The 23,893-nt window shown below is 44.6% G+C and overlaps 1 protein-coding gene across 2 annotated transcripts in view; it reads left to right on the top strand.

The window, feature by feature from the left end:
• Positions 1 to 23,893, top strand: part of Cul1 (cullin 1) — a 55,566-nt gene that overhangs the window by 8,238 nt on the left and 23,435 nt on the right. For both annotated transcript variants that reach the window (XM_050178887.2, XM_055071129.2), the window contains exons 3-12: positions 4,126 to 4,320; positions 4,825 to 4,987; positions 6,293 to 6,460; positions 9,260 to 9,310; positions 9,427 to 9,517; positions 9,638 to 9,801; positions 15,804 to 16,049; positions 16,151 to 16,306; positions 23,049 to 23,155; positions 23,731 to 23,779. In XM_050178887.2, coding sequence (XP_050034844.1) covers positions 4,163 to 4,320; positions 4,825 to 4,987; positions 6,293 to 6,460; positions 9,260 to 9,310; positions 9,427 to 9,517; positions 9,638 to 9,801; positions 15,804 to 16,049; positions 16,151 to 16,306; positions 23,049 to 23,155; positions 23,731 to 23,779 — 1,353 coding nt within the window. In that variant the 5' untranslated portion in view covers positions 4,126 to 4,162. The remainder of the gene's footprint in view (positions 1 to 4,125; positions 4,321 to 4,824; positions 4,988 to 6,292; positions 6,461 to 9,259; positions 9,311 to 9,426; positions 9,518 to 9,637; positions 9,802 to 15,803; positions 16,050 to 16,150; positions 16,307 to 23,048; positions 23,156 to 23,730; positions 23,780 to 23,893) is intronic.

The following is a 23,893-nucleotide window of genomic DNA, read 5'->3' as shown; positions in this document are numbered from 1 at the left end:
TGGACAGAACCAAGGTAATGTTGTTTGCTGTCGCTTGGAGATACTCAAATTATTTTTTTCATTCTGCATCATTTGATAATTAGTCTTACTTAATTAATCAACCTCTGAAATGTTATAATTAGATAAAAAGTGTCAATGAGGAAATTGTAAAGCGACACGAAAAACTCCCAATACAGCTTTCTGTTCCTCAGTATGTGCTACATAAAAGTGTTTTTCTGATAGTGGAAGAAGCCCGCGAGAATGCGAGAGCGTGAAAATGCCTCGAGTGGCCAGTTGCACGGCAATTTTGCCTGCATCTGTGGGCTTCTTTCTTCTTGGTAAATAATTTTATGTAGCATGTATTGAGCAACAGAAAGCTGTATTGGGAGTTTTTCGTGTTGCTCTACAATTTCCTCGTTGACGCTATTCATGTAATTGTTTGAGAAGCTGATTAAATAATTAAGACTAATTATCTAATTAGGCGGAATGCAAAACGAGTATCTCCAGGTGACGGCAAAAACATTACTTTGGTTCTGTCCAGCGACGTGGCACTTGCGTCCAGCACTTGCACTTGCACTCTGGCTAAAGTTAGCTGGGACACCCTGTATATTGTATGCTACGTTGTTGTGTGGACGTATAGAAAATAGCATCAGCCCTTTCTGTTTTGTAATAGGATACCATTTGTGGGACAAATTTGTATCTGCACTGCCTGCTTTCCTTGTTTTATTTGAAAGAATTAATAAATTGCATTTGACAGGTAGCCAGTTTCACCTTTGTAGGTTGGTTATGGCAATGAAGTGGCAAATGTGGCCTTCTTGCCAGGGGCCTTATTTTGCAATGATTTGTCATTTTCTGTTTCCTTTGTTTTTTTTTTTATTCATTGTAGGAAGCGGCTGATTCCGGTAGTGTGGCAGAGTGCAAGCCAGTGGCAGAAACTCAAGTGAAATAGACAAATAAAATGAATTCTTGGCTCCCTCCAAACAGCTATACACTAGCTGATGAACGAAAGTTATTAGTATCCTCATTGCCGATTGTAGAGTATATGGTTGCACAGCTGATTTGAGGTCACTTTATTTTGGAAATGTTTCCTAGCAAGAGACTACTGATGGAATTTCCATGGTTATATTCCTCAGCAGGTAACTCTGCAAAAGCCATGCAGTTAGCATGGTCATAGAAGCCTTACTCTGCGCCTTTCTCAGTACAGTTTGTTTTTGATCAACACATTTTACAGAATAACTTCACGCATTACAACTGCAACTTGTGGATGTCAGGCTACCTCAAAGCATGTGCACTGTCTTGTGGAAGTTAGCAACTTAGAGTCTTACCAACTTGCCCAATTTGAAATCCTAATACTATGTTTTGGTCGCAAATGCAAGTTAAGTGCTTTGGGCGCTCCACTGAATCAGTGGTATATAGGCTCACACATGCGATGCCTTTCATGTAGTAGTTACAGTAGACCCTCGTTAAGGCAAGCTTCAAGGGACCGTAAAAATCTGTTCATCTTATTGGAAGTTTTTAACTCAGTGACCCCAGTACTCAAAATCTGCTGTTCCTGGTGCGACCAAGTAGCCATGACACAGAATGAATGAGATGGGATTAAAATAAAAAAAGAAGACTTAAAAAGAGACTTTTATTGGATTTGAATGGACAAAAAGTTGCTTTATGCATGTGCTATTGCTGCTTGCTGGCACTGTGCATCTGTGCGCTGTCACAAAGGCTGGCATTTCACTTGGCTTTCTAAAGAAATTGTACGCTGCCCAGATGTTCCTGGAAAAGAAATGCATAAAAAGCATTTGTGGGATTACTTGAGTCATGGTGTAGGTGCTCCAGTTTCACAAAGGCAAATTTGCCAGAGCAAAGTGAAATGCTCAGGCAAGATCACGTCGCAGCTAGCAATTTCAATTAGGCTGAGCCACTTAGTAGGTTTACCTTCAAATTATGGTGGTTTCAGTATTGCTGCTTCTGTTTGGGCTTCTTGAAAGGTTAAAGATATCACTCTTGTTGGCTAAAAGCATGGCCTGCAATGCAGCAGCAAATGCAGCCAAAATGTTAAAAACGCCATGTTGTGCACCATTTTTCACACAGTGTTGAAGGGATGCTAAAGAGACACCAAATCAGTTTGGATTGATAAAATAATCCTTCAGAACTCTATTTTCGTTAATTCTGCTGCAAGGTCTTGATTACTAGCAAAGAAAGGTGAAGGCTAAACATAAGTTTCTTGAATTTCGTCCCAAAATCCCAGAGTTGGTACGACAGCTTGATGTCATGCATTTCAAACTTATTTTGTCATATTCAGAGCATTGTGACCCAGTAAAGTTTCCCAAAGCTTGCCAAGTTCAGTCTTTGGATATATTAAAATGCAATGTAGTACATCTTTGAAGATAAAGAAATAAACTAAGCCCAAGCAGGCGTAAGAATGCACAATGTCATAGCAAGACTTTTACTTAAGCTGAAACACCAGCTGTCTTTTGTTATTGCATCATTTCTGGCTTATGAAACCTCCTCTCATATGCAGGTCAATTTATCTTTTTTTTTGTATTGTCCCTTTAAAACAATGCGTGTAGGATGACTGTACCTCACTTTTTACTGAACTAATCCACCATGGAGCAGCTTGATGAGAAACAACTGCCAAAATGACAAGCTCACTCTTTATGGAGTGAGATAAACATGTGGGATTCTTAAAATTTCAGTGGAATTCTCATGGCTGAAAGTAATTGTTTTTCTATATATTGTTAGAACAATCTAAGCGGAATTCTCTTGGTCGGATCAATCAGAAGCTTTGTGATCTCTTGGTATCATGTGGCGCCTATGTTGGTATTATACCTGTGTCACACAGGCACATACCAACAGTCAACGGCCTTTGAAACGCCACAACTCTATCGACTCAAAGGAGCTGTCTCGCTGCTACACTGCACTTTTGAAAGGCCATTGAGTGGCTCAGGTGTTTCTCGCAAAATTGTGTGGCGCTGCTGATCTTTATTTTCGTTTTCATGTCACGAAAAGTTAAACAACATTAAAATCATTTAAAAGCACTATAATTTCTTTTATGTTTGTTTATACATTTAAAAAAATTTGCTTATACATTGCCATATATATATGTTTAGTTTTCAAGTTGTTGAGTAGCGAAACTGCGGCAATGTTTGCGCCGTTCGATGTGGCTGCCGTTTTGGTGCGTGTTTGCACATGTCAAGTGACAAAAACACTTTATTGATTAATGAATAACACTCATGTATAGTATTTTCAGAGCATTTGGTTTGATTTGTTCTTTCTAACCGTGAGTACGAGCACACTGTGAACGAGAGGGCATGTTCGCGCTGTTTCCGCTTCCGTTGCTCAAAGGCCATTGAGATTTCGATAGAGTTGTAGGGTGCTCCGTTGACTCGATAGACTATTGACTCGGCGGCCTTCGAAACTGCCCGTGTAGCAGCTCGAACTTGACCTTTGAGTCAACTGACTATCGGTTGGAAGGCCTTCCAAACGCCTGTGTGACACGGGTATAACACGTAGCTTCTGCTCATGGGCCAGTTGAACTGTCTGGTGTTTCAATGCAGCATTTTTTTTTAAATTGTAGGCTTGATTTAGGTGTGCACGATAACAACACAAAGGGTGTGTGTGTTTAGTGCTAAAACCACAATATGATTACGGGGCTTGCTGTAGTTACTACCTGGGGTTCTTTCACGTGCACCTGGTACCTGGTACACAGGTGTTTTTGCATTTTGCCTCCATCGAAATGTGGCCGCCGCGGCCTGTGTTTGATCCCGTGCCCTCAGGCATAGCAGCACAATACCAGAGCCACTATGCCAACACTGTGTGTAACGACAGCTCAGTCAACAAGGGCCATATCTTTAGGCTTGCCAATAGTGTGTCTTCAGGCCTTTTCTAAGGGTATGCTCATACAGCACCATGCTGCACACTTTTGTGTGCATGTAAGACTATAATGGCTGACTGTCATCAGTAGTGTTTCTTGGCATTGCGTGTGTAGTTTGTAGACAGTGTTTGCCCTTTGTGAATTGGACATGTATGGAGGGATGCAGGTATAGTCGCACCATAACCAAGCCTGCAGATCTGCCATGAAAGTGCTTGTTCACTGTTCAAGCACTACTGTTCTGCAGTCATTGTGCATTGCCTGGTGCGGTTCTACCGCAGGAGAGCTGACTAGAGGGCGGGGCCTGAGCCAGTCAGCATGGCGTCTGGCAGCCAGTCGGTACGTGCGCAGAATAGCCATGGGCTAAAGCAAATCGACCTGGACCAGATATGGGGCGACCTGCGCGAGGGCATCGAGCAGGTGTACACCAACAAGCAGGACAACATGTCCAAGACTCGCTACATGCAGCTCTATACGTATCCTTCTTTAAAACGTGTTGCTTGGACTAAAGACCCTGACCTGCTGCTAGCAGCAGCTGTGTGATCGTAAGCCAGCTGTTGCATTTGACACATGCTGTGACATCATGTGACACATTGTTGCATTACATGGAAATGTTTTCTATTTAACAGCCACAGTGACTACGCTTGTGATAATCTGACTTGTGAGATCTATGCAAGTGCCGATTCTCTCCATGCTCCTTCCCTTTGTATATTTTAACAGAAGGTGGCATGTTAGTTGAAGCATTCCACTACTTGAACAACAAAGGTGCAGAAGAAAAATGCAGAAAGCAGCACCATTGTTAGAGTAGCTTGTTTCACTTAACATGTACGACCAAATAGCCCCAAACTGTTCTCTTAGAACCTGTAACGTATATCATCTTAGTTGTAAAATATCATTTGTTTATATCTGATTGAGACGGAGTTTTGCATAGTACTTGGATTTGTGGAATTGTGCTTCTTGACTAGCTGGCAACTGCTCAGACATGTCTACGACTACTGTACCAGCGTGCATCAAGGTGGCTCACGGACACCAACTGCCAAAACCAAGAAGAATCAGCCTGTTGGTGGTGCACAGTTTGTTGGCTATGAGCTGTACAAACGTTTGAAAGAGTTCCTCAAGAATTACCTTGTCACCCTCCTTAGGGTAAGTGCTTCTCTCTTGAAGTGTGTTGGAGTAAGGTTTCTTTGCATAAGGATTCTCACTGTGGCAGAGACTTTTGTGTCGTTTTTACGCATATTTGTTTTGAAGCTGCGGAATTTTATTGCAATGTTATCGTTGAAGCTGTTTGTAGCTATGTAAATGTTGTGGAAAATTAGTGTTCATGTATCTCATGTACAGTTGTAGTTGCAAGGAGCTAAATCTTCTGGTTATATTATGTGTTCAAATGGTGAAGTTTTCTAATCTAATCGAACGCAGAAAGTTCGCACAGAGCCCATTTGATAAAAAGAGGCTTGCTTACATTCGATTTGGAGAAGTGGTATGTGCAGTGTTGGGTGCGAGTAAAAAGCAATCAATGGAAAAGCTGTGGAGTATATTTAAAGGGGCCCTTAACCACCCGTCGGGCTTGGTGAAGTAACATAGTCTGCGGATAGCATACGCTGCTGTGGACATCTTGGCCAAGTTTTGCTGTCATACGTGGTGAGTGGAGAGCCCGCAAGCGGATCGGGAGGTCGCCTTTCTCTCAAACACTCTTTTCAACAGAAGGCCCTATCCTCACTCTCTTCTGGACGCTTTATTTTGTCATTCCCTTAGATGGCTGCTATTGGCTGATAGCTGACATCAAGCTGTGGTTGGCTACATGGCTTAGATACGCTGCCGCCGTGGGGTGCCGCCATGAGTCGACTGGCTTAGCACACTGCGGCTTGCTGAGGACAACCGTGTTTGGCTCATGTTTAGCGCGTCTTAGGCACTAAAGGCGTAAGTCGTGGCATTTACGTTAACATCCAAAATTAAATTTGAACTGCTCACCACGGTGGCATTTAGAAGGCAGAGCATTGTTGGCACGCCCCACTGCGCCGTAGCCTTCGCAGTGCAAGGCATTGAAGAAGGAACGGGAGCACAGCGGAGGTCGTGTTTGATTGCCAATAAATCCGCTTCTGCTGAGCTCATTAAAGTACTTTTTGCAGCAAAGTATTTCTGAAGTAGCCTGTTTTCACTTCAAATGTTTTTCTCCACTTCTATAAAAAGTGGTTCAGCGCCCCTTTAAAGAATGAAGTAGTATGTAGAAACCTTGGTTGTGTCACCAGACAGACTGACTGGATGTGAAGTGAACTCGACCCATGCCGCACAGGAACTCTCTTCATTCTAATGCATTGCAAGCACATAAACAGCTAGTAGCTGCGTCATCTCTCGGCAGCTGTCTAGGTTAGGTTATGTTGTGGGCACCTAGTAAGGATATGACATTGCAAACCTGTTAAAGATGCTGTAAGTGATGTGCATTATATGCAGGATGGAATTGACCTTATGGATGAAGATGTCCTACGGTTCTACACTAAGGAGTGGGAAGAGTACCAGTTCTCTAGCAAGGTGCTCAATGGCATCTGCTCCTACCTCAACCGGCACTGGGTTAAGCGAGAGTGCGATGAAGGAAGGAAGAACATCTATGAGATTTACCAGGTATGCTTGCCTTTTTGCTTTCCTCACGTGTGATTCTAACTGACCTTTCAGTCCTACCACAGCCGCCATGTATTTCAGTTTGGTAGTACTTTTGGAGATTAGGACAGCTAACTTGAATGAAATTACCTGCTTATACCTAGTGTTTATCATGGTAATCTGATGCTTGAATTCAAACTTTAAATTCCGTGTCAATATGTGAAACCTTTCACACCATGCTCTGGCTAAACAGCACTGGCGCATGCTGTATTGACATTTCAAGTGTGAATTGGCAAGGGTCATATGGTAGTGGTGTGGTAGAACTGGCAGCTCCATTCGAGTTGGCTTGGTTGCCGCTTTTCTCACTGTTGTCATTGCTCTTAATTGTTCGAATCATGTCTTGCGTAAGACTTTCATGAAACATCTGAAAGATATTGAAAGTGCTTTACTTGTTCTTGCTCTGCATCCACACATTGGGGAAGCTTTAGCTTAGGGTGGGCTCCCATCTAAATACATGGAAAAGGAGAAATCATTTTTCTCGGCAATAACTGCACCAAGTTTGGCGAAGTTTGTTGTATTTAAAAGAAAATGTTAGAAATCTAGTGACTTTAGAAAAGGATTCTTGATTTAGGCAGTCAACTTTATAATAAAAATTATCGAAAATAAAAAAAAATTGCAGAGAACGAAACTATTAAGTCTACAACTCCGTAACATGCCATTTAAAAATGTTATCGCACTTCTTACAATGTCATCCAAAAGTGCATCTAAAGCAGACAAAATTGGTGTATTATACATTGCTCTGCAATACCTTTATGCGAGTATGAGTTTTGCAAAACCCTTGTAAACATTGAAGTGAATTCATGTGTCAACTTCATCTGCTTTAGGTGCTCCAATGGATGCTGTTTATAAAGGGCGATGCACTCGAACGTCGTTATAGTGAAGTTAAAGAGGAAGCCAAAATTACTTCGTTATATTGGCTATTGTCATTTACCCAGTGGTGTGCACAATTTTAACGTGCACAGAAGACTACGGCTCTGCGGCCGCACCTGCAATGAAATTTTAGTAAAACAGCAGCAAAGACTCTTTGGCGTGTGCAGTGCGCGACATTTTAGCACCTGGTGTGACAGCCTTTACGATAGCATCCTCATGTTCCATTGTGATGGTCTTTCACTTCCATTTCCCGCTTGGCTTGTTCATATTGCTGTGAAACCAACAGAGCGCCGACGCGGTCGACAGGAACAGCTGGCGTGCTTCGCATCGCAGCATGCTAGCTGTTCTCGTCGACCGTGTCGGTGCTCTGCCGGTCATCCGAGAGTACCGCCCCAGCTGCGTAGTCGGCGCACCATGTTGTGTGCCATGTGCTGCTTGAACACGATGGGCCCCGATGACTTTTGGAGAAAGTTTTCAGTTACGCGTGATGTCATGAACTCGTTGGAACTGTACGGCCGGTAGAGCTTAGCACAGCACCAGAAACACTGTCGGCCTTATACACAGACATATTTGGCCTGTGAAAGCCAAACTGTCGCTCACTGCAGTGTGCTGCATGGTACACTGCAGTGAGAGAAGTAGAAGGGGAGGCACTGGTTTTTTTGGAATGCCTTGTGTAAGCATCATCACAGATACGTGGTGCGGCGCACCTAGGCGTGACCTCCAAGATTGCTATCTCCGAGGGTGCGCCATGCGGCCTAGCTTTGCCAGCTATGTGCCGCGTCAAGAGAGGGGTACGATAAAATAAGAAAGGAGTGTTGCTTGTGTGCAGCCACTGTGTTTGCGGCTAAGCATGGTGGTGATAAAGACCAGTGTTGCTCGACGGTGTATTCAGTGTGGGGAATTTCGCACTGCCGTGCCGAACGAGTGGGTAACCGGGCTGAAAGTGACATGCTCTGTGTGCAGCGATTGGTACTTTTGGTTACGGAGACGAATCTAGTTCGTCACATCCATTTGCAGAGCAATTTCACATCGTTAAAACAAGGTTTTAATTACATGTATATTTGTGGGGATTTCAAGGGGAAGTACAGTTACTTCGTCCGTTATCCATCGTCCATTATTGATTATTTCATTATATCCCATCTCGTAATAACAAGGCTCAAGTGTACCTGTTTTTCATTGAGAGAAAAATGAGTAAAATTCAGGCTTCCATATTATTTAAACCAATTTTTAAATTCTTGTAAATAAATTCAGGCTCTAAATCAAAATTTTGCTTTAACAATCACTAGAATTTCAAATTTTCTCTCAAATGCAACAAATTTCATTGATTTCGGCCCAGGGGTTATCTCAGAAAAGCGTTCGTGTTTTACATGTATTTGAATGGGCACTGTCAGAGTTGAGCTCAAACTTAAGCTTCCTCTTGAGCGGGTGTTCCATACAAGACAGTCCAGTTACGATGTGGAAATAATATTGGCAGCAAGGGTCTCTGCTAGCTTATGTTCTAGCATGATTAAATTTGATCCCCATGTGAAAACACGTAGGTGGCATTGTAGCTCTGTGTGAAAGAAGCTCATTAGTTTGAACTCCGCTTTGTTCAAATGAATTTTTTGCCCCACGAAGTTAATCAAACAAGATTCCACTGTACTACAGGGTCGTTAATACCCAATTGTAGGTTTAGGATGTAAAAGCCACCCAGATACAAACCAAGCCTAAAGCCAAGATCAGAAGACATGCCATAACAAAACTATTGGAACTAGTTCAATTGCCATTTTTGGGATACTTTTCGACCTGCTGCTTGCAGGCAGTATCTCTAAATTTTTGTAAGTGAATATTTGGTAACTATTTTCATGTTTGACATTGTGCCATGCTTTTCGCTCTTTCTTTCATTGTTTTTAGTTGGCTTTGGTGTCCTGGAGGGACTGCTTCTTCACACCATTGCACAAACAGGTGTGTACCTAGATATGCTTAAACCTTTTATGTGTACATTGTGCTAGTAGCCCTGGCATTCTGCCTTAACTTTATTTCAATGCTTGTGTTGATGTTGCTGTTTTCATTCCACTTAGGTGACCAATGCTGTGCTTAAGCTAATTGAAAAGGAGCGGAATGGTGAGCCGATCAACACGAGGCTGGTCAGTGGCGTCATGTTCTGCTATGGTGAGGAACTCATTGTCATGGTCTGTAGGTGCACGCCTAACTTTTGGTATGCAGTGGTCAATGGCTGAAAAAAATTCTGAGATTTTATGTAAAGTTGGGTAATGCCTTCGTTTGCTGCAGTCGAGCTTGGCCTGAATGAGGAAGATCCATCAGCCAAGGGGCCTAACCTGTCAGTGTACAAGGATGCATTTGAGAATACGTTCCTTGAGGACACTGAACGGTTTTACAACAGGGAGAGCATGGAGTTCCTGAGGCAGAACCCTGTCACCGAGTACATGAAAAAGGCATGTCTCTCTTTTTCAAAAAAATTCTTGTTGCGTCCTGCTGGTGACATTGAATGTGAACTTGTTCAGTTGCCACTGAAGGTACTATGGTTATCCAGCAACCAGGAGATGCCAACATGCAGCGGCTGCTTGAAAAAATGTGAAATGACTGAGCTCTCCTCCATAAATGCTAAAGTTACTTTATTGTGGCAGTGGGTATGTTTGCAATGGTGTTTGTTCCTTACTTATATCGTACAATCATGGCGACATAAGGCATGTAAAATGTATGCAAACTGTGACTAGAGTTGATATTTTCTTGTGATAGATTGCGCTAAGAAATAAAATTATATACAGTCGCCGAATGTTTATTCGGACCTCACGGGGACTGCGAAAATGTCCGAATAGATAGGTGTCCGAAAAAGCAGATTAAGGAGAAAAAAAAATGAAATCTTTTATTTCCACGCACTTATTCGGGCTCGGCAGTAGGCTTGAATAAATCGTGAATGCGCCATTGCACGCTGTTCCATTTACACGCAATCAGATAAGTCTGAATCTCGGAGAGGGCCGTACGGTCACTATAGGCGGCTGAAAGCACAGTCACTGCTTGTACACGCTCCGCATGCGATGGCAGCATAGCACATGGTGCGTCATCTTCCGACTCTGTCATCGTCCGGCAGTGCAGCAGAAACCTGACGAATGATCTCGCCGTCGTCGAGCTCTGCGCATGTCAGTACAGCAGTGTCAGCACCTGTGAAACTGTCAAATGAGACGGTGTCCGGAATCGCAATGCAACCACTGCGCAAGTCTCGGCAGAACATTTTCCGCGTCGGTAGGGAGCACATCGGAAGGCGACAAATCTTGGGCCTCCCGGCACCCGCTTGCCAGCATTCCCCAGCGCAGTCTGCGCGGGCACTGTCGGCGCCATTAGACACTTGACGCAATGTTTCCGTATGCCTCGTTGGATCACCGGAACCTCGACACAGCACACAAAGCAAACACCACCATGCTGACACCAGTCGCACAAACGAAAAACGTGGCCTACTCGCAGCGTTGTGCGCAAAGAAACAAATCAGCTGCTGGATTGTCTTGACATGGCTTACTAAGCTGAAACTGGAACTGCTGTAGAACCACTCTATTGAACCAGGCAGAAACGATGATGATGAGCGGGAATTTGCAGTAGCGCCACTTCGTGGGGCAGGAAGGAGGCTCCGTTCAAAACAAAAATGGCATTCAGCAAGTCGAACCATGCACCGGTCAGAGTCTGTGCATAGTGCTCTCGATCGAGTCGGCTCAAGGAGTGTCCGAAAAACCAGATGAGAGGTTGCAATGTGTCCGAACTTTCGGCACTTGTTATACATTATGGTCTATGGGGAGAATGGCGGTGCCGCGAAGCAGACTGAATAATCGAGCATGTCCGAATTTTTGGAGTCCGGAAAATCAGTCGGCGACTGTATACAATAAGTGGACATTTTTAAGTACAAGTACCAAATATGCTAGCGATACTTCAAATTCTCAAAAAACTGCTGCACTGGGAAACCAGCCATGCTTGGCTAGTCCGTGTGGCTGGCCTTTCCTTGTGTTTGTGGCCCACATTTTGCGATGTTCAGCCTTCAGGCTCTGAAACAACAATCAAGATCATGATCATTCTGATTCAGCTAGTGGAAAGTGGCCATCATTAGTGCAAAGTTGCCACAGGGTGCATATTTTGTGCAGGCCCTGACACGCCTCCATGTGTCCAACATGACGTAGTTACACTGCATGAAATGCAGGCTACTTGTCTAGCACGTGTGTAGGCAGTAGAGTACAGTCGAACCCGACCATATTGAACCCGTTTACATCAAGTTATCCTGTATATCGAACAATTTCTGAACACGGCATAGTTAATATGAATATATATATATATATATAGCAAAAGTTACGCTTATATCAAACAAAAATTGCAGCGACTCCCAATATATCGAACATCAAGCGATGCAAGAGTACCCCCAGAAGTTGGCTTTCCCTAACGGCGGCAAGGAAACCTGCCGACATATCCGAAAAGTGGTTAAGCCTGGCAGTGCGGCTCCAGCCACCTACTCTCCCTACCGTGACCGCACCGCGACGGGCGAGTCGGCGACACTCCCCTGCAACAAGTGATCCTGGCCTGCCCGCAGTGCTTGTTCAGGCAGCCAATCAGAGGCTCTTGTGCCCTCGTGCAAGATGGTGCAAGCCCGAGTTGCCTCACTGCTTTTCTCGTTCGTTGTGTTTGTGCCTTGTAGGCCTTCTCCCACAGTGTTGTCCTGATGGCCAGCGCGAAGCGCACTGAATTTGCCTTTCACCCTGAAGCTTGAAATCATAAATCGAGTCGAACGTGGTAAGAAGTCAGATGTTGCCGCCGTGTACAAGATGCTGAGGTGCACTGTCAGTGCGATCTTGAAGAATAAGGAGGGGATTAGGGCCAAAGCAGACAAATGACCCGGTGCCTGTGGTGCCCGACTTGTATGCTCGGCCATAACAGTGAAGTGGCCATGTAGAAGTGGTTTATCCAAAACTGCTTCAGACGTGCCAGCTTCCGCGTGCCCGGTGATGACTCTGAAAGTGCTTGTGAGGGTGACGAAGCCATTGCCGGTGCCGCTGAAGTTTGGAGCCAGCTGTCACAATTTGGTGACAGCTGGCCCAATTTGGTGACAGCTGGTGACAAGTTGGCGGATCAATGGTCGACGAGCTTGTGAGTGCGGATGGTGATGTCGCGATCACGGGAGAGCCCAAAAACAGACTACATTGCCGACATCGTACCGAACACAAGTGAAAGCAGGCACAATGAGGAAAGCAACAACAATCCTTTGCATAGATCCTCTGAGGTGATGGGTGCACTTGTACTAGTGCGGTGCTTCTGCGCATATGTGGACGGTTGCGGTTCCGACTCATTAGACAATGTGGAGAAGTGCGTGCTGTTACAGGCAGCGAAATTGCACGAGAGGAAGAAGGTACAGGACTATTTCGTGCAAAACTAAGCTAGTTTCATCAGTAAAGTGCTTTTATAAATGGTATGTGCTTTTATGACGTCCAATTCTTTAACAGGCTTACTTTATTTACTTGCATAATGATCGCACCCCTGAATTTTGTCATCAAAATTGGATTTTTTTTCTTTCCCGCGTAATGACACCCTGAACTTGCCGCAGCAATATGTCATGTACCAAGTCTAGCTAATGATGATTGCGCTTACCATCTATCGAATGCTGTCGAATGCTATGCGAACGACTCTTCAAGACGCATCATGTGGTCTGCACGCACCAAACAGATTCTTAAGCAGATGCCCCCTTTCATTCCTTTCATCATTTTCCACACTTCCATGAAAAAAAAAAAAAAAAGGCTATAGCCAAACTTGCCTTGGCTTTATTATTTGTTGGCTTTTTAATGGTTGTGGTCAACAGCAACTAAAACGGCGCCTTTTAATTCCTCTCATCTGCACTTGTGAGCACCCAACAAATTGCGAGCGGTAATCATAGTAGTCACGCTTACACTGATACATTAAAAGTGTACCCTACTCACATGCCAACGCTTGTAACACGGCTAGCCATTCGTCCACTCTTACCGGAAACGTGCCGCGTTAGGATAGTAGTGAAGACAAATGCCGCTGAATGCCCGCCATGTGCTTCTAAGTCACTGGCAGCTAAGCACGCCCATCTCTATTTCTGTCCCCTCAAAGTGGACATGGCTATGTTATTACCGCAAACTTGCCGATATTAATGATATTATTATAGTATTCATTACTGATACGGAAGAAACTGTTTCAATGCACATAATGTACTCGGGAGAAGAAAGAAAATTGTCCAGTGTGTTTGGCTTGCTCAGCTGGCTGCCATTTTTGTTTTAGTGTCCCGCACTGTTACAGCGGCAGCCGCCTGCTTGTTAACCTGTTGTCATCCCGCAGCAAATGTGGGATGAAAAAAAAGAAAAAGCTTTTCACGGAAAATTTAACCCACGTAAATGATCGCACCCTTGAATTTGCATCAATATTTTTGACAAAAAAGTGCGATCATTATGCAAGTAAATACAATACAGTGGAACCCCGTTCATACGTTTTTCACCGGACCGGGGGAAAAAAACTTAACAGCCGGGAAAACGCAACAGTGAGGAAAGCTCCGAAAATGAATGAAAAAAGTGCAGCTTCAACTATAGACAATTTATTTCCACAGAGTGCGCTTAGGACTTAAAGTCTAGAATGGTGGCTTGCCGTTTCTTTCGCTCGCTATAAATCGCCACACGTTTCTCAATACCCTGGAAGGCCGCATTGCTGTCAGCGTCGCTGTGAGGTGCGACGTACCTGCGGAGGAGGTCCAGAGCCGCGACGGCTTCTCCAAAGCTAGGATTTGGCAACTCCCCGGCGTCATGCGGCTCGTGCTCTTCGTCGTATGCGCCAGGCAATGGCAGCGGACGAATGAATATCCACGGGAAATTTTGCCCTCTTTGGCGTAATCATGCTAACGTGCTAACGATTGTTTAGTATTGCTGCGGAGCGCACGCAGCGCTGCGTGGTTTCGCGAGAAACGTAAACAAGAGAGGAGAGCTGGCCCGATAGGCGGAGCAACGCCACGAGCAACGCCAACTTCCGGTTTCACTTTAGCTTCACAAAGAGTGACGTCAGGGCCTCTCCCGAGTTTCCTTCCTCCGTGAGTCGACCCGTCCAACAACCAAGCGGTGACCGTAATCACAGTGATGATAGTAAGATCATTTTTCACGAATGGCCACGTAGTGGCGGCCTCATGCGGGCTCTCGAACTGGCGTGCGGCTTCTTGCAGCCAGTTCCATAGCCAAGCCCGGCCAAGCCCAGCCAAAACTCGTCAAAAGCCAAAATGGCGGTTGGAGCACGTTGTCTACTTTAGCCCAGGCTGGTTAGGGGTGCTAAGTTGCGACGTATCATGCGGGAACGTTTTCACAGCTACAACGTAACAGCGGGGTTCCTTATACATTGGATCCTATGGAAGCTATGCCGGGACCGGATGAAAACGACGTAGCAGCCGGGAAAACGCAGCAGTGAGGAACGTAACAGCGGGGTTCTACTGTATATCGAATTATGCTCTATATCGAACTGATAGCATTTTTTTTATAGCGTTTTTTTTTTTTCGGGTTCGATATAACCAGGTTCGACTGTATCTCATTGACAGGCCTGTCTGGCATTGGCAAATTCAGGCTCATTGATTTCCATCAACTCCTTTCTTTTTTTTCCTCTCTCCTGGATATTTGGATGCTTAGGTTATCCGTGCTGAGTTAGAGTGCTAATAAGTTCGTAACTGTGTGTTACTTTCTCAATGAAAACTGGCATTTGCACCTCAAAAGCGAAGCATTCACAGTAATAGCAAGGTTTAGTTTTGTGCTCAAGCTCTTCCTACAATGTTACAACAATGTGCGGGCACGACGTATATGCATGGTGCGATACTACCAGGTGTCCCAATGCTGGCAAGACGAGCATCACCAGCGGTTTTGCAGGTGCTGCACCTATGGTGCCCTAGATAAGAATGACGGATTGCTGTTGGCAGTTCTCAGTGCCCATTGAAAGGATTAGGTAGCTTTAGCTTAATGTATAGCCTAATGTTTAATGCTGTATAGCTTAATGTTAATGTGTAGCGTAATGTTTAGCTTAATGTATAATGTAATGCATAGAGTGTAAGCACATAGCTGCTCAACAGGCACGCTACTGTCTATGTGCACAACGCTGATGCCAGCAGCTGGAAGGCAGAACACTCATCCTGCTTCTAAGCTGATTTAATAGAGCGTGACAGTGCATCCACTTGGTTTTGTCATTTTTGTAGCCAAACTGTGCAGCACTCTCGGCTAGAAAGGCCCAACTCTGCTTGTGGTCTATGCACGTGCTGTTGACACTGGTACATACTGCGACGGTGGTTTGAATGTGCTTCAAGTGTCCATATAATTGCTGTTGCAATATAAATTTATTGGCAAGCGCTTGTGCACGAGTTCTTACAGTCCCTGCTGAGCTGAATGCTAGTTTTGAATTCGCTCTGTATTCTTCATTGTTTTGACAGGCGGAGCAGCGCCTTACCGAAGAGCAGCGGCGAGTTCATCTGTACCTGCATGAGACAACGCTGGAGGCGCTTGCTAAGACATGCGAGAAGGTGCTGATAGAGAAGCACCTGGAGATCTTCTATGCTGAGTTCAAGAACCTGCTCAGCGACGACAAGGACGAGGATCTCGGACGAATGTTCCAGCTTGTGTCACGCATTGTTGACGGGCTTGGTGAACTGCGCACTCTGCTTGAGGAGCACATACAGGTACGCTCTGAATTATTGCTTGGGTCTTGTTGTAGGAAGGTTTTCAACAGGTCTTATTAGCATTGCAGTCACTGACATGCTTCCGGTGTGATGCAATGTAGGCCCAGGGCCTGTCTGCCGTGGAGCGGCTAGGCGAGGCGGCTGCCCAGGACCCCAAGCTGTACGTGGCCACCTTGCTGCAGGTGCACCGCAAGTACAATGCACTTGTGATCAATGCCTTTGCAACTGACGTGGGCTTTGTTGCTTCTCTTGACAAGGTTAGTCCACCTGGTTGTTCGGGGCTGCAGTCTGGTACAGTTGGGCTTGCTTGCATTGGCATGGACTCTGTCTAGATTAGAGCTGGGCATTGAGATTGAGTAAAATATTTAACCTGATTAATCAATAGCTTTTAATCAATTAATTAATCAAATAATCAAGGTTGTGGATTCGTGCACATAACTAGAGAAAAAAAAGCTGGGAATTTGTCACAATACATAGTTTTCAAGAGCCTTTATTATTACTTGAGCAACAGTCTACACAAATGGACATTGAATTTTATAAGTGCCATGAAAAGTTCAGGCCTGCTTTCTGCTGGCGCCCTTAATGCATCAAGTTGTCAACTCTGTTCGTCAAAAAGTCGAACAGGGCACCATTTGTTTTCATTCACGCACTGAAGGAAAACAAGATGCCTCTAGTTATCTCCCCTAACACTAGGACACTAAGATGAAACTAAACATTTCAAAAGATTTCGCTGCAAATGCAGTGCGCATGTGTGCGCGCAGTCGCAACTAGTTCCTTCGGGGTCATCAATGGTGGTGCTTGTGGTTTTGGACATGTGAGCTTAACAGATTAATCGCGATCAAAAACTTAGTTGTAATTAAACCTTTAATCGATTGATTGCCCAGCCCTAGTCTAGATGGTTCATTTGGGTACACATCTGATAACAGCGATTGTGTGTGTTACTTTGTTTTCCTTCTTGTGCCAGTCGTGCTAAACTGCACTGTATATTTTTCTACAATTAATACAGTCAAATCCACTTATAACGATACCGGTTTTAACAATATATTGGTTATAACGATGAAAAGCTGCTGCACAGTCAACTTTTGTGTTTTCTATGGGGAAATAACCCGCTTACTACAATGTCCCCATGCCGCATTATTGGTTATAACGATGAAGTTTTGCTGCTGGGTGCCCATGCCGAAGAGTAATGGAATGCGAAATCCTTGAAAAGAAAAAAGAAAAAGTGTAACTCGAGCTGCTGCACAATCGCCTGCCACTCCAACTGCAGCCGCGCGCTTCTCTCCATGAGAGATGCATGCAAGCCTCGCGCGCATCTCTCCCATTGCCCTCTCACCCCTCCAAACACGAATGGGCTGTGCCCATAGCTCTGTTCTGCACCATCCTCCGAAACATGAATGGACTGCACTAACTGCGTAGACAACGCTGCTCCCAAATTGTGCGCACGGCCCTCACAGTTGATTCTTTATTCTATGGCCCTCACTCTGCGCAATTCTGCTAACGGATTAAGTCGCTAATGCTTTTTTTTTTGTACGTTGCGTCGAAGTCGTTCTTGGCCACGTTGTTTCTCAGCCTCGCTTGACTTGCCGCTGAAACGGAAAATGGCTGACCCGCCCGCTTATCGTCGGCAATGCACAAAGTTGCCGGTGAAAATAAACGCACTGCTATAGATTCCGAAACGAAATGCTTGTAACCGATGAGGCGATCGTCACGAACATGCTTGCATTTGATAGCGACAGTGACGGCCACGACGGCAGCGCTGATGCGTTAGGGCAGACTGCCTCAACATTGTTCCTGCGGGAGGTCCTGTAGATGATCCAGTCCCTCCTCGGTTTGTTTTTGCGTGGGACCTTCCACTTCACTACGTCAAGCACAAAGATGTCGGCAAGCTTCGCGCGATTAAAGCATGCTAGGCTGACGGACATGTGTTTTCTCGTACAAGCCAGTGGAAAGTATGTGGCAAGATGCTTATGGCGATCCCGCTCCAGCGTTTCTTCTGGATTTCTCAAGACGAGATGCTGCCATGGCAACATTCCCGCATTTTTTAAAAGGCGCGTTTTGGGGCCACCAGAGTGATGCCTCGGCGGAGCTCATATGTCACTAGCCGCCCATGACCCTTCTTTTCAGTCGTTATAGGAGTGCCATTCTTGGACGCCGACAGCCGCGGCTTGTTAACAACACGCGATCGAAGCATGCAGGAAGCCGAGTTAAACAGATCAACGAATCAACACATTCGGAAGTCTGATGAAAGAAGGTGGTGCAGAGGACTGGCCTCCTGCCATTATAGCTTTCTTGGAACAGCTGCGCCATCCCCCATTTCTTTTTTTTCTTTTTTTTCGTGCACCCCAGTTATAACAATTATCGGTTATAACAGGGGAATTTTCATAGCACTTGAATATTGTTGTAAGTGGGTTTGACTGTATGTGCAGCCGGTCACTGAAGTTTATGAGACTGAGATTCCACGACAAATGGGAATTAATTCTCTGTTAAAGTGAATTTAATGGATCATTGTGTGCGTCACAAAAGGCGCTACAGACTACAACTTTAATTTGAAGCTATTGTGCCTAGGCATCACGCTTTCTTTGCATATCCCGTGCCACATAAACATTGGTGGTTGACTGTACCTATGCCAGAGCCTGTTTATACCCTTTCAAGAACGTTGAATGTTTGTCAAATTCATCGCAGCAGTGGCCAACATATAGCTCATTAGATGGCACTTAAGATTGCTTCGTGTGGTGCCACTTGTAATGTTCAGTCGTAACCGTTAAGTTGCCGCCACAACAAACATCTCTTCAGCTTATCACTGGGTGTCATCTGCAAAAATATGATGTATATGTAAATATGATGTAGGAGCAAGGAGAAAGTTGATATCAACAAGGGACTGAGGCAGGGGTGCCCTTTATCCCCACTGCTGTTTATGATGTACATGGTGTAAAGGGCGCTAGAGGAAAGTAATTTTACGTTTAATCTCTCATACAAACAGGCAGGTACAGTAGCGGAGCAGGAGCTTCCAGGTTTGTTTTATGCACACGACGTTGTCTTGCTAGCTAACAAGCAGGGTGACTTGCAATGTCTGTCTAATATCTGTGGACAGGAAGGCGAGAATTTAGGTTTGAAATTTAGCGTTAAAAAATCAGGTGTTATGGTATTCAATGAAAACTGTGCACAGACAGTGGCATTCAGGGCCAGGAAATTTCTCGGGTAAAAGAATATGAATACCTTGGTATATGGGTAAACCAGGGGCATAGATATATGGAAAAACATGAAAAAACAATAACAGTAAAGGGGAAGCGAGATGCAGCCATAATGAAGCACAGAGCGCTATGGGGATACAATAGGTACGAGGCACTCCGGAGTATCTGGAAAGGTGTAATGGTTCAAGGACTTACATTTGGAGGTGCGGTTGTTTGCTTGAAATCAGGAGTACAATCAGGACTCGATGGCAAACAAAGGTCAGTGGGATGCCTTGCATTGGGCACTCACAGGAAGACTACAAATGAAGCTGTGCAGGGTGATAAGGGCTGGACAAGCTTTAAAGTGAGGGAAGCTCACAGTAAAATTGATTATGAAAAGCGGCTGAGGAATATGGAAGAAATTATGTGGGCTGGGAGAGTTTTCAGGTATTGGTACAGGAAAGACATTGATTCACAGTGGAGGGAAAGAACTAGGAAACTTACCAGCAAGTATGTGGCCTGTATAGTGAGCAACATGGCAACAAAGAATGTCAAGCGGAAAGTCAGAGAGACTGATGTTGAATTCCAATGGTAGATCGCGAGCGCTTGGCCGGATCACGAACGGAGCGCGTCGCTCCGACTGAGATCGCTCTCATGTGCGCACACCACATCTGCGAAGGGAATGCGTGCGCTCCCACGGGGTCACTTAGTATACGAAAATCAAGTGAGAGGGCGCTAGGATAGAGAGAGGAACAAGCGCTTGGAAGCGCAACCCACCACCCCATTTCACTGTCCGTGTCAGAAGAATCATCACTCGACTTGGAAATTGTACTGTCTGAGCGGAGCTGTCTAGGAGCGCGAACAAAATTGCACGGCGCGAAGCGGCGTCCACGTTTCCCATGTCGTCCATAGCTGCCCGCGACCGGAAACAGGCGACCGTGACAGGAAGCAGAGGCGGGTGAAGGAAATACGTCACGAGGACTTCCGGTTAAATATGCCGATTTCGGCGGAGCAAATATTTTTGCTCCACGGAGCAATCCGGGATCAGCGGCTGGTCCCAATCTGCCATTGGAACACACAGCTCACGCTCCCACTCTGCCATTGGAATAGGATTGCTCCATACAGAGCAGAAAAACTTGATCTGGATCTGCCATTGGAATTCAACATGAGACAATCTCATGGGTGGCGGCAGTGGAAAAGAAACCTGGCATAAGTAACTACATAAGAGGAAAAAAAACGAAATCAGAAAAGAAACAATTTATGATAACTCAAGGGAAGCTCATTACTTTTCAAAGCGAGATCAGGATGCCTTAGAACATGCACCTATAAAGCGAGATATAAGAAGGAAGAAGAAACATGCACTTGCTGTGGTATAGCTAGGGAAACGATGGAGCATGTTTTATTAGAATGTGAAAATGTCTGCCCAGTGGCCGATTTAGGCATCTCTGGCCTCCTTGAAGTCCTTAAAGGGACACTAAAGAGAAAAATAATTTCTTCTGCATCAGTGAATTACCTTTCTACGACACTAAAAGCACCACTCTTACCACAATAAGACGCTTGGTAAGCCAGAAAACTTGCAAGAACGAAAGACAGGTGGCGACGCCTCCTTGAAGTTCCCGCACCTGGTCGCTGTGACGCCATGGATTTTGATGGCATCTTTTAGGGCCTGTTTACTTACACAGTGGTACAGATTGGCTACATTGTGTTCTAAAAGAACCAAATTTTAAAAATAGGAAGTTTCGGGAATCTTTACTCAGCCAGCGGGGCCCAAATGCGAAAACACACATTGGAATCCCTGATGTCACACTGACGTACCGGCGTCAAGGTTTCGGTGCGATATTCAAATACTGATACTCTGACCTTCATTTTCTCATCTAATAATCAAACTATTATTTTGAAATGACTGCCTGCAGTGTTCTCAAACAATGCTTTATTAATCTAAACTGATTTATTGTTTCGCTTTATTGTCCCTTTAAGTTCAGCGAGAGCAGGGGGAAAGTTAACTTGTCCGCAGTAGAGCATCCATCCATCCATCCATCCATCCATCCATCCATCCATCCATCCATCCATCCATGTTGTACTCTTATAATTCAAGTACAAATTTTGAAGTTGTTGTTTCAGTCTAAGTTCATTGGACTTACTTTTGCTGGTATTGCGTTGTCATTGCACATAGTAAATACAGTCAAATCTCGATAATTCGAACTGATGCTGTTGTTTCGTCAAAGCTATGTGTATTCCAATAGGCGAAAACGCCCGGTAATTTGAATGCACAAGCATTTGTGATGGTTAATTCGATTATACTGGCCTCCGACAATGCTCTCAGCAGCGCGTTAAATCACGTGGTGGCACCTCCGACTAGCCCGCCATAGAGGAACAGTTTAGGAGAGACTTCTCAATGCTGCGCGCAAAGCAAAAAAAAAAAAATGCAGTGGCGAGAATTTGTGGACAAGTGTGTGCAGGCACACATCACCGTTTACTTGTGTTAGTGACGGGTTAGTGACTTGTTAGTGTCGTGGCACTGCCATGTACCTCAGAGTCAGTGTATAAGAACGTCTGACATTTCGGACGCAGAAAACCTTTGCTTTCTGATTTTACGGACTTTCTACCATGACCTCAGGCCCGAGACCGCATTAATCGAAGCCACCACCACCGCCATTTTGATTACCGCGCTTACTTGAGCCCGCGCTCTCGCACGCAGATCCGCTGGCAGCCGTAGCTACACCATGGCAACGCTAGGTCTAGCTACTTCGACGTTCGCTACCAAGCTTCTTGCTGTTCAGTGCCACGTTTTTCATTGAAACAATCGCCGCTGTTGACAATGGCACCGACTCCGCCTTTGTAGTCCTCGCCAATGTCTTCGGAGCGCAGAAAGCACGGCGCGTTGCATAATGCCGGATCCCGAAAGTGAAGTTCGCCCCAATGCAGCACTTTTACGCGGTGAAGCGTACCAAAAGTTAGAAGGGGCGGTTGTCATAGGACATATGTTTCCTTTTATTATACACGCGCGTACCCAGCATTTCCTATCACAGTGCGAGCACCGATATGCCTAGTAACCGACTGTAATACATAAATATGTGTGAATAAATCTTGTGGAACTTCCCACTCGTGTGTTAGCTCATTGCACATGGGCCACTGCAGGCAAGTCCTCCATTCAACTAGCTTCCTTTAACTTGAACTTCCTTTAATTCGAACAAATTTTCGGGCCCCTTTGAGTTCGAATTATCAAGATTCGACTGTATTTTAGGACACTTTAGTGCTGGACGATGCCATGCTCAAAATATATTATAAAGGAAGGGTGGTGGTTGCCTCTGATGTTTAACTCCTGCTGGTGCACAGGGAAACTAGGGAGCTTTCTGTGCTGCCTTTGTAGCTTGCAACTCATAACAATTCACGTTTTCAAACTTCAAGTCTCGCCTATGTTGCCCAGAAAGCTTTTAGGTGCACTATAAATAATTTGCAGCATTGGCAAACATATACTAAATGTAAACAGTATTTGTTTCGTTCTTTTAGTTAGTGACGCAGGGAGAAATAATCGTTGAGTTTGTTCTTAAACACATTTTCATTCTAAAAGTCTTAGAATAGGAATGTCATGCCTTGTGTGTGCATTCTCATAATAAAATTTAGAATGATTTACCCAAGTGCTTTCCACCAGAGCAATGTTCGTCATTGTGAATGACAATCGCCTGCAGCTTATTTTCCACTTTTTAATTTCTGCTTTCTGTTTTACTTAAGTGCAAAAGCAGTGTTGGTGCTCTATTATGCACTTCATTCATTACAATGTCATTCACTATGCATGCCTTCCACTCTAATGGCTTGTGTTTGTGTCCAGGCTTGTGGTAAGTTCATCAACAACAATGCTGTCACAAGGCTTGCCAACTCATCTAGTAAATCGCCTGAACTGCTGGCGAAGTACTGCGACATTCTGCTGAAAAAGAGGTGCGTTTTCATGTTGTCAAAGATAAGCTCAACAAAGAATGTGAGGTTGTAGAAATTTCTAGAATAAACACTGCAGTAGGTTTTAACTAAAATGATCTTCCTAGCGAAATTGTCTGATGAGCCAGAAAATTGGGGTCCTTCACTCAGTTCGCTTGTGTAAAGAGTAATGTCTCTTTAAGTTAACAGATATCCAAGGCTCTTTCATGTTCACATAGGCTTCATTACAGTGCAGATAACACACAGATAAGGCCACAGAACACATCATGAGCACTTATTTTATTTTTTGTTCCTCGACTGTGTGACATCTGCACTGTAAAAAGATAATTCAGCTTACAATGAGCCCACTTTGATGTACTCGTGTCAGTCCTATACCCCCATCTTGGCAGGAAATCTTAATGTCATTTGCTCCTGTGATAGTTTACAAATCAAGTGATAAGTTACCAGCGGTGCTACAAAGCAGAAAAGTAGCATAGGATAGCAGTGACAACATGCAATAATAAGTGGCATGGAAAACTTGTGCACAATGCTTAGTATCTGAGTATCTGTGAGCTAATCACTCCAAATTTTTCTTGCAGCTCTAAAAACCCAGAAGAATCGGAACTTGAGGATACTCTTAATCAAGTGGTGAGTTTAAAAAAAGATTGCGTGTACCTTGTTTGGATGGTGGCTGTGTATTACCGTATTTACTAGCATAATTACTAGTTGGCCAGAGCTAGGAAAAAGTATGTACTAAACGGT

This window comes from Dermacentor andersoni, chromosome 5 (assembly GCF_023375885.2).
Source record: "Dermacentor andersoni chromosome 5, qqDerAnde1_hic_scaffold, whole genome shotgun sequence".
Taxonomy (NCBI): Eukaryota; Metazoa; Arthropoda; class Arachnida; order Ixodida; family Ixodidae; genus Dermacentor; species Dermacentor andersoni.
The sequence above is the reverse complement of the archived record's forward strand: the minus strand, read 5'-3'. Positions and strand labels throughout refer to the sequence as shown.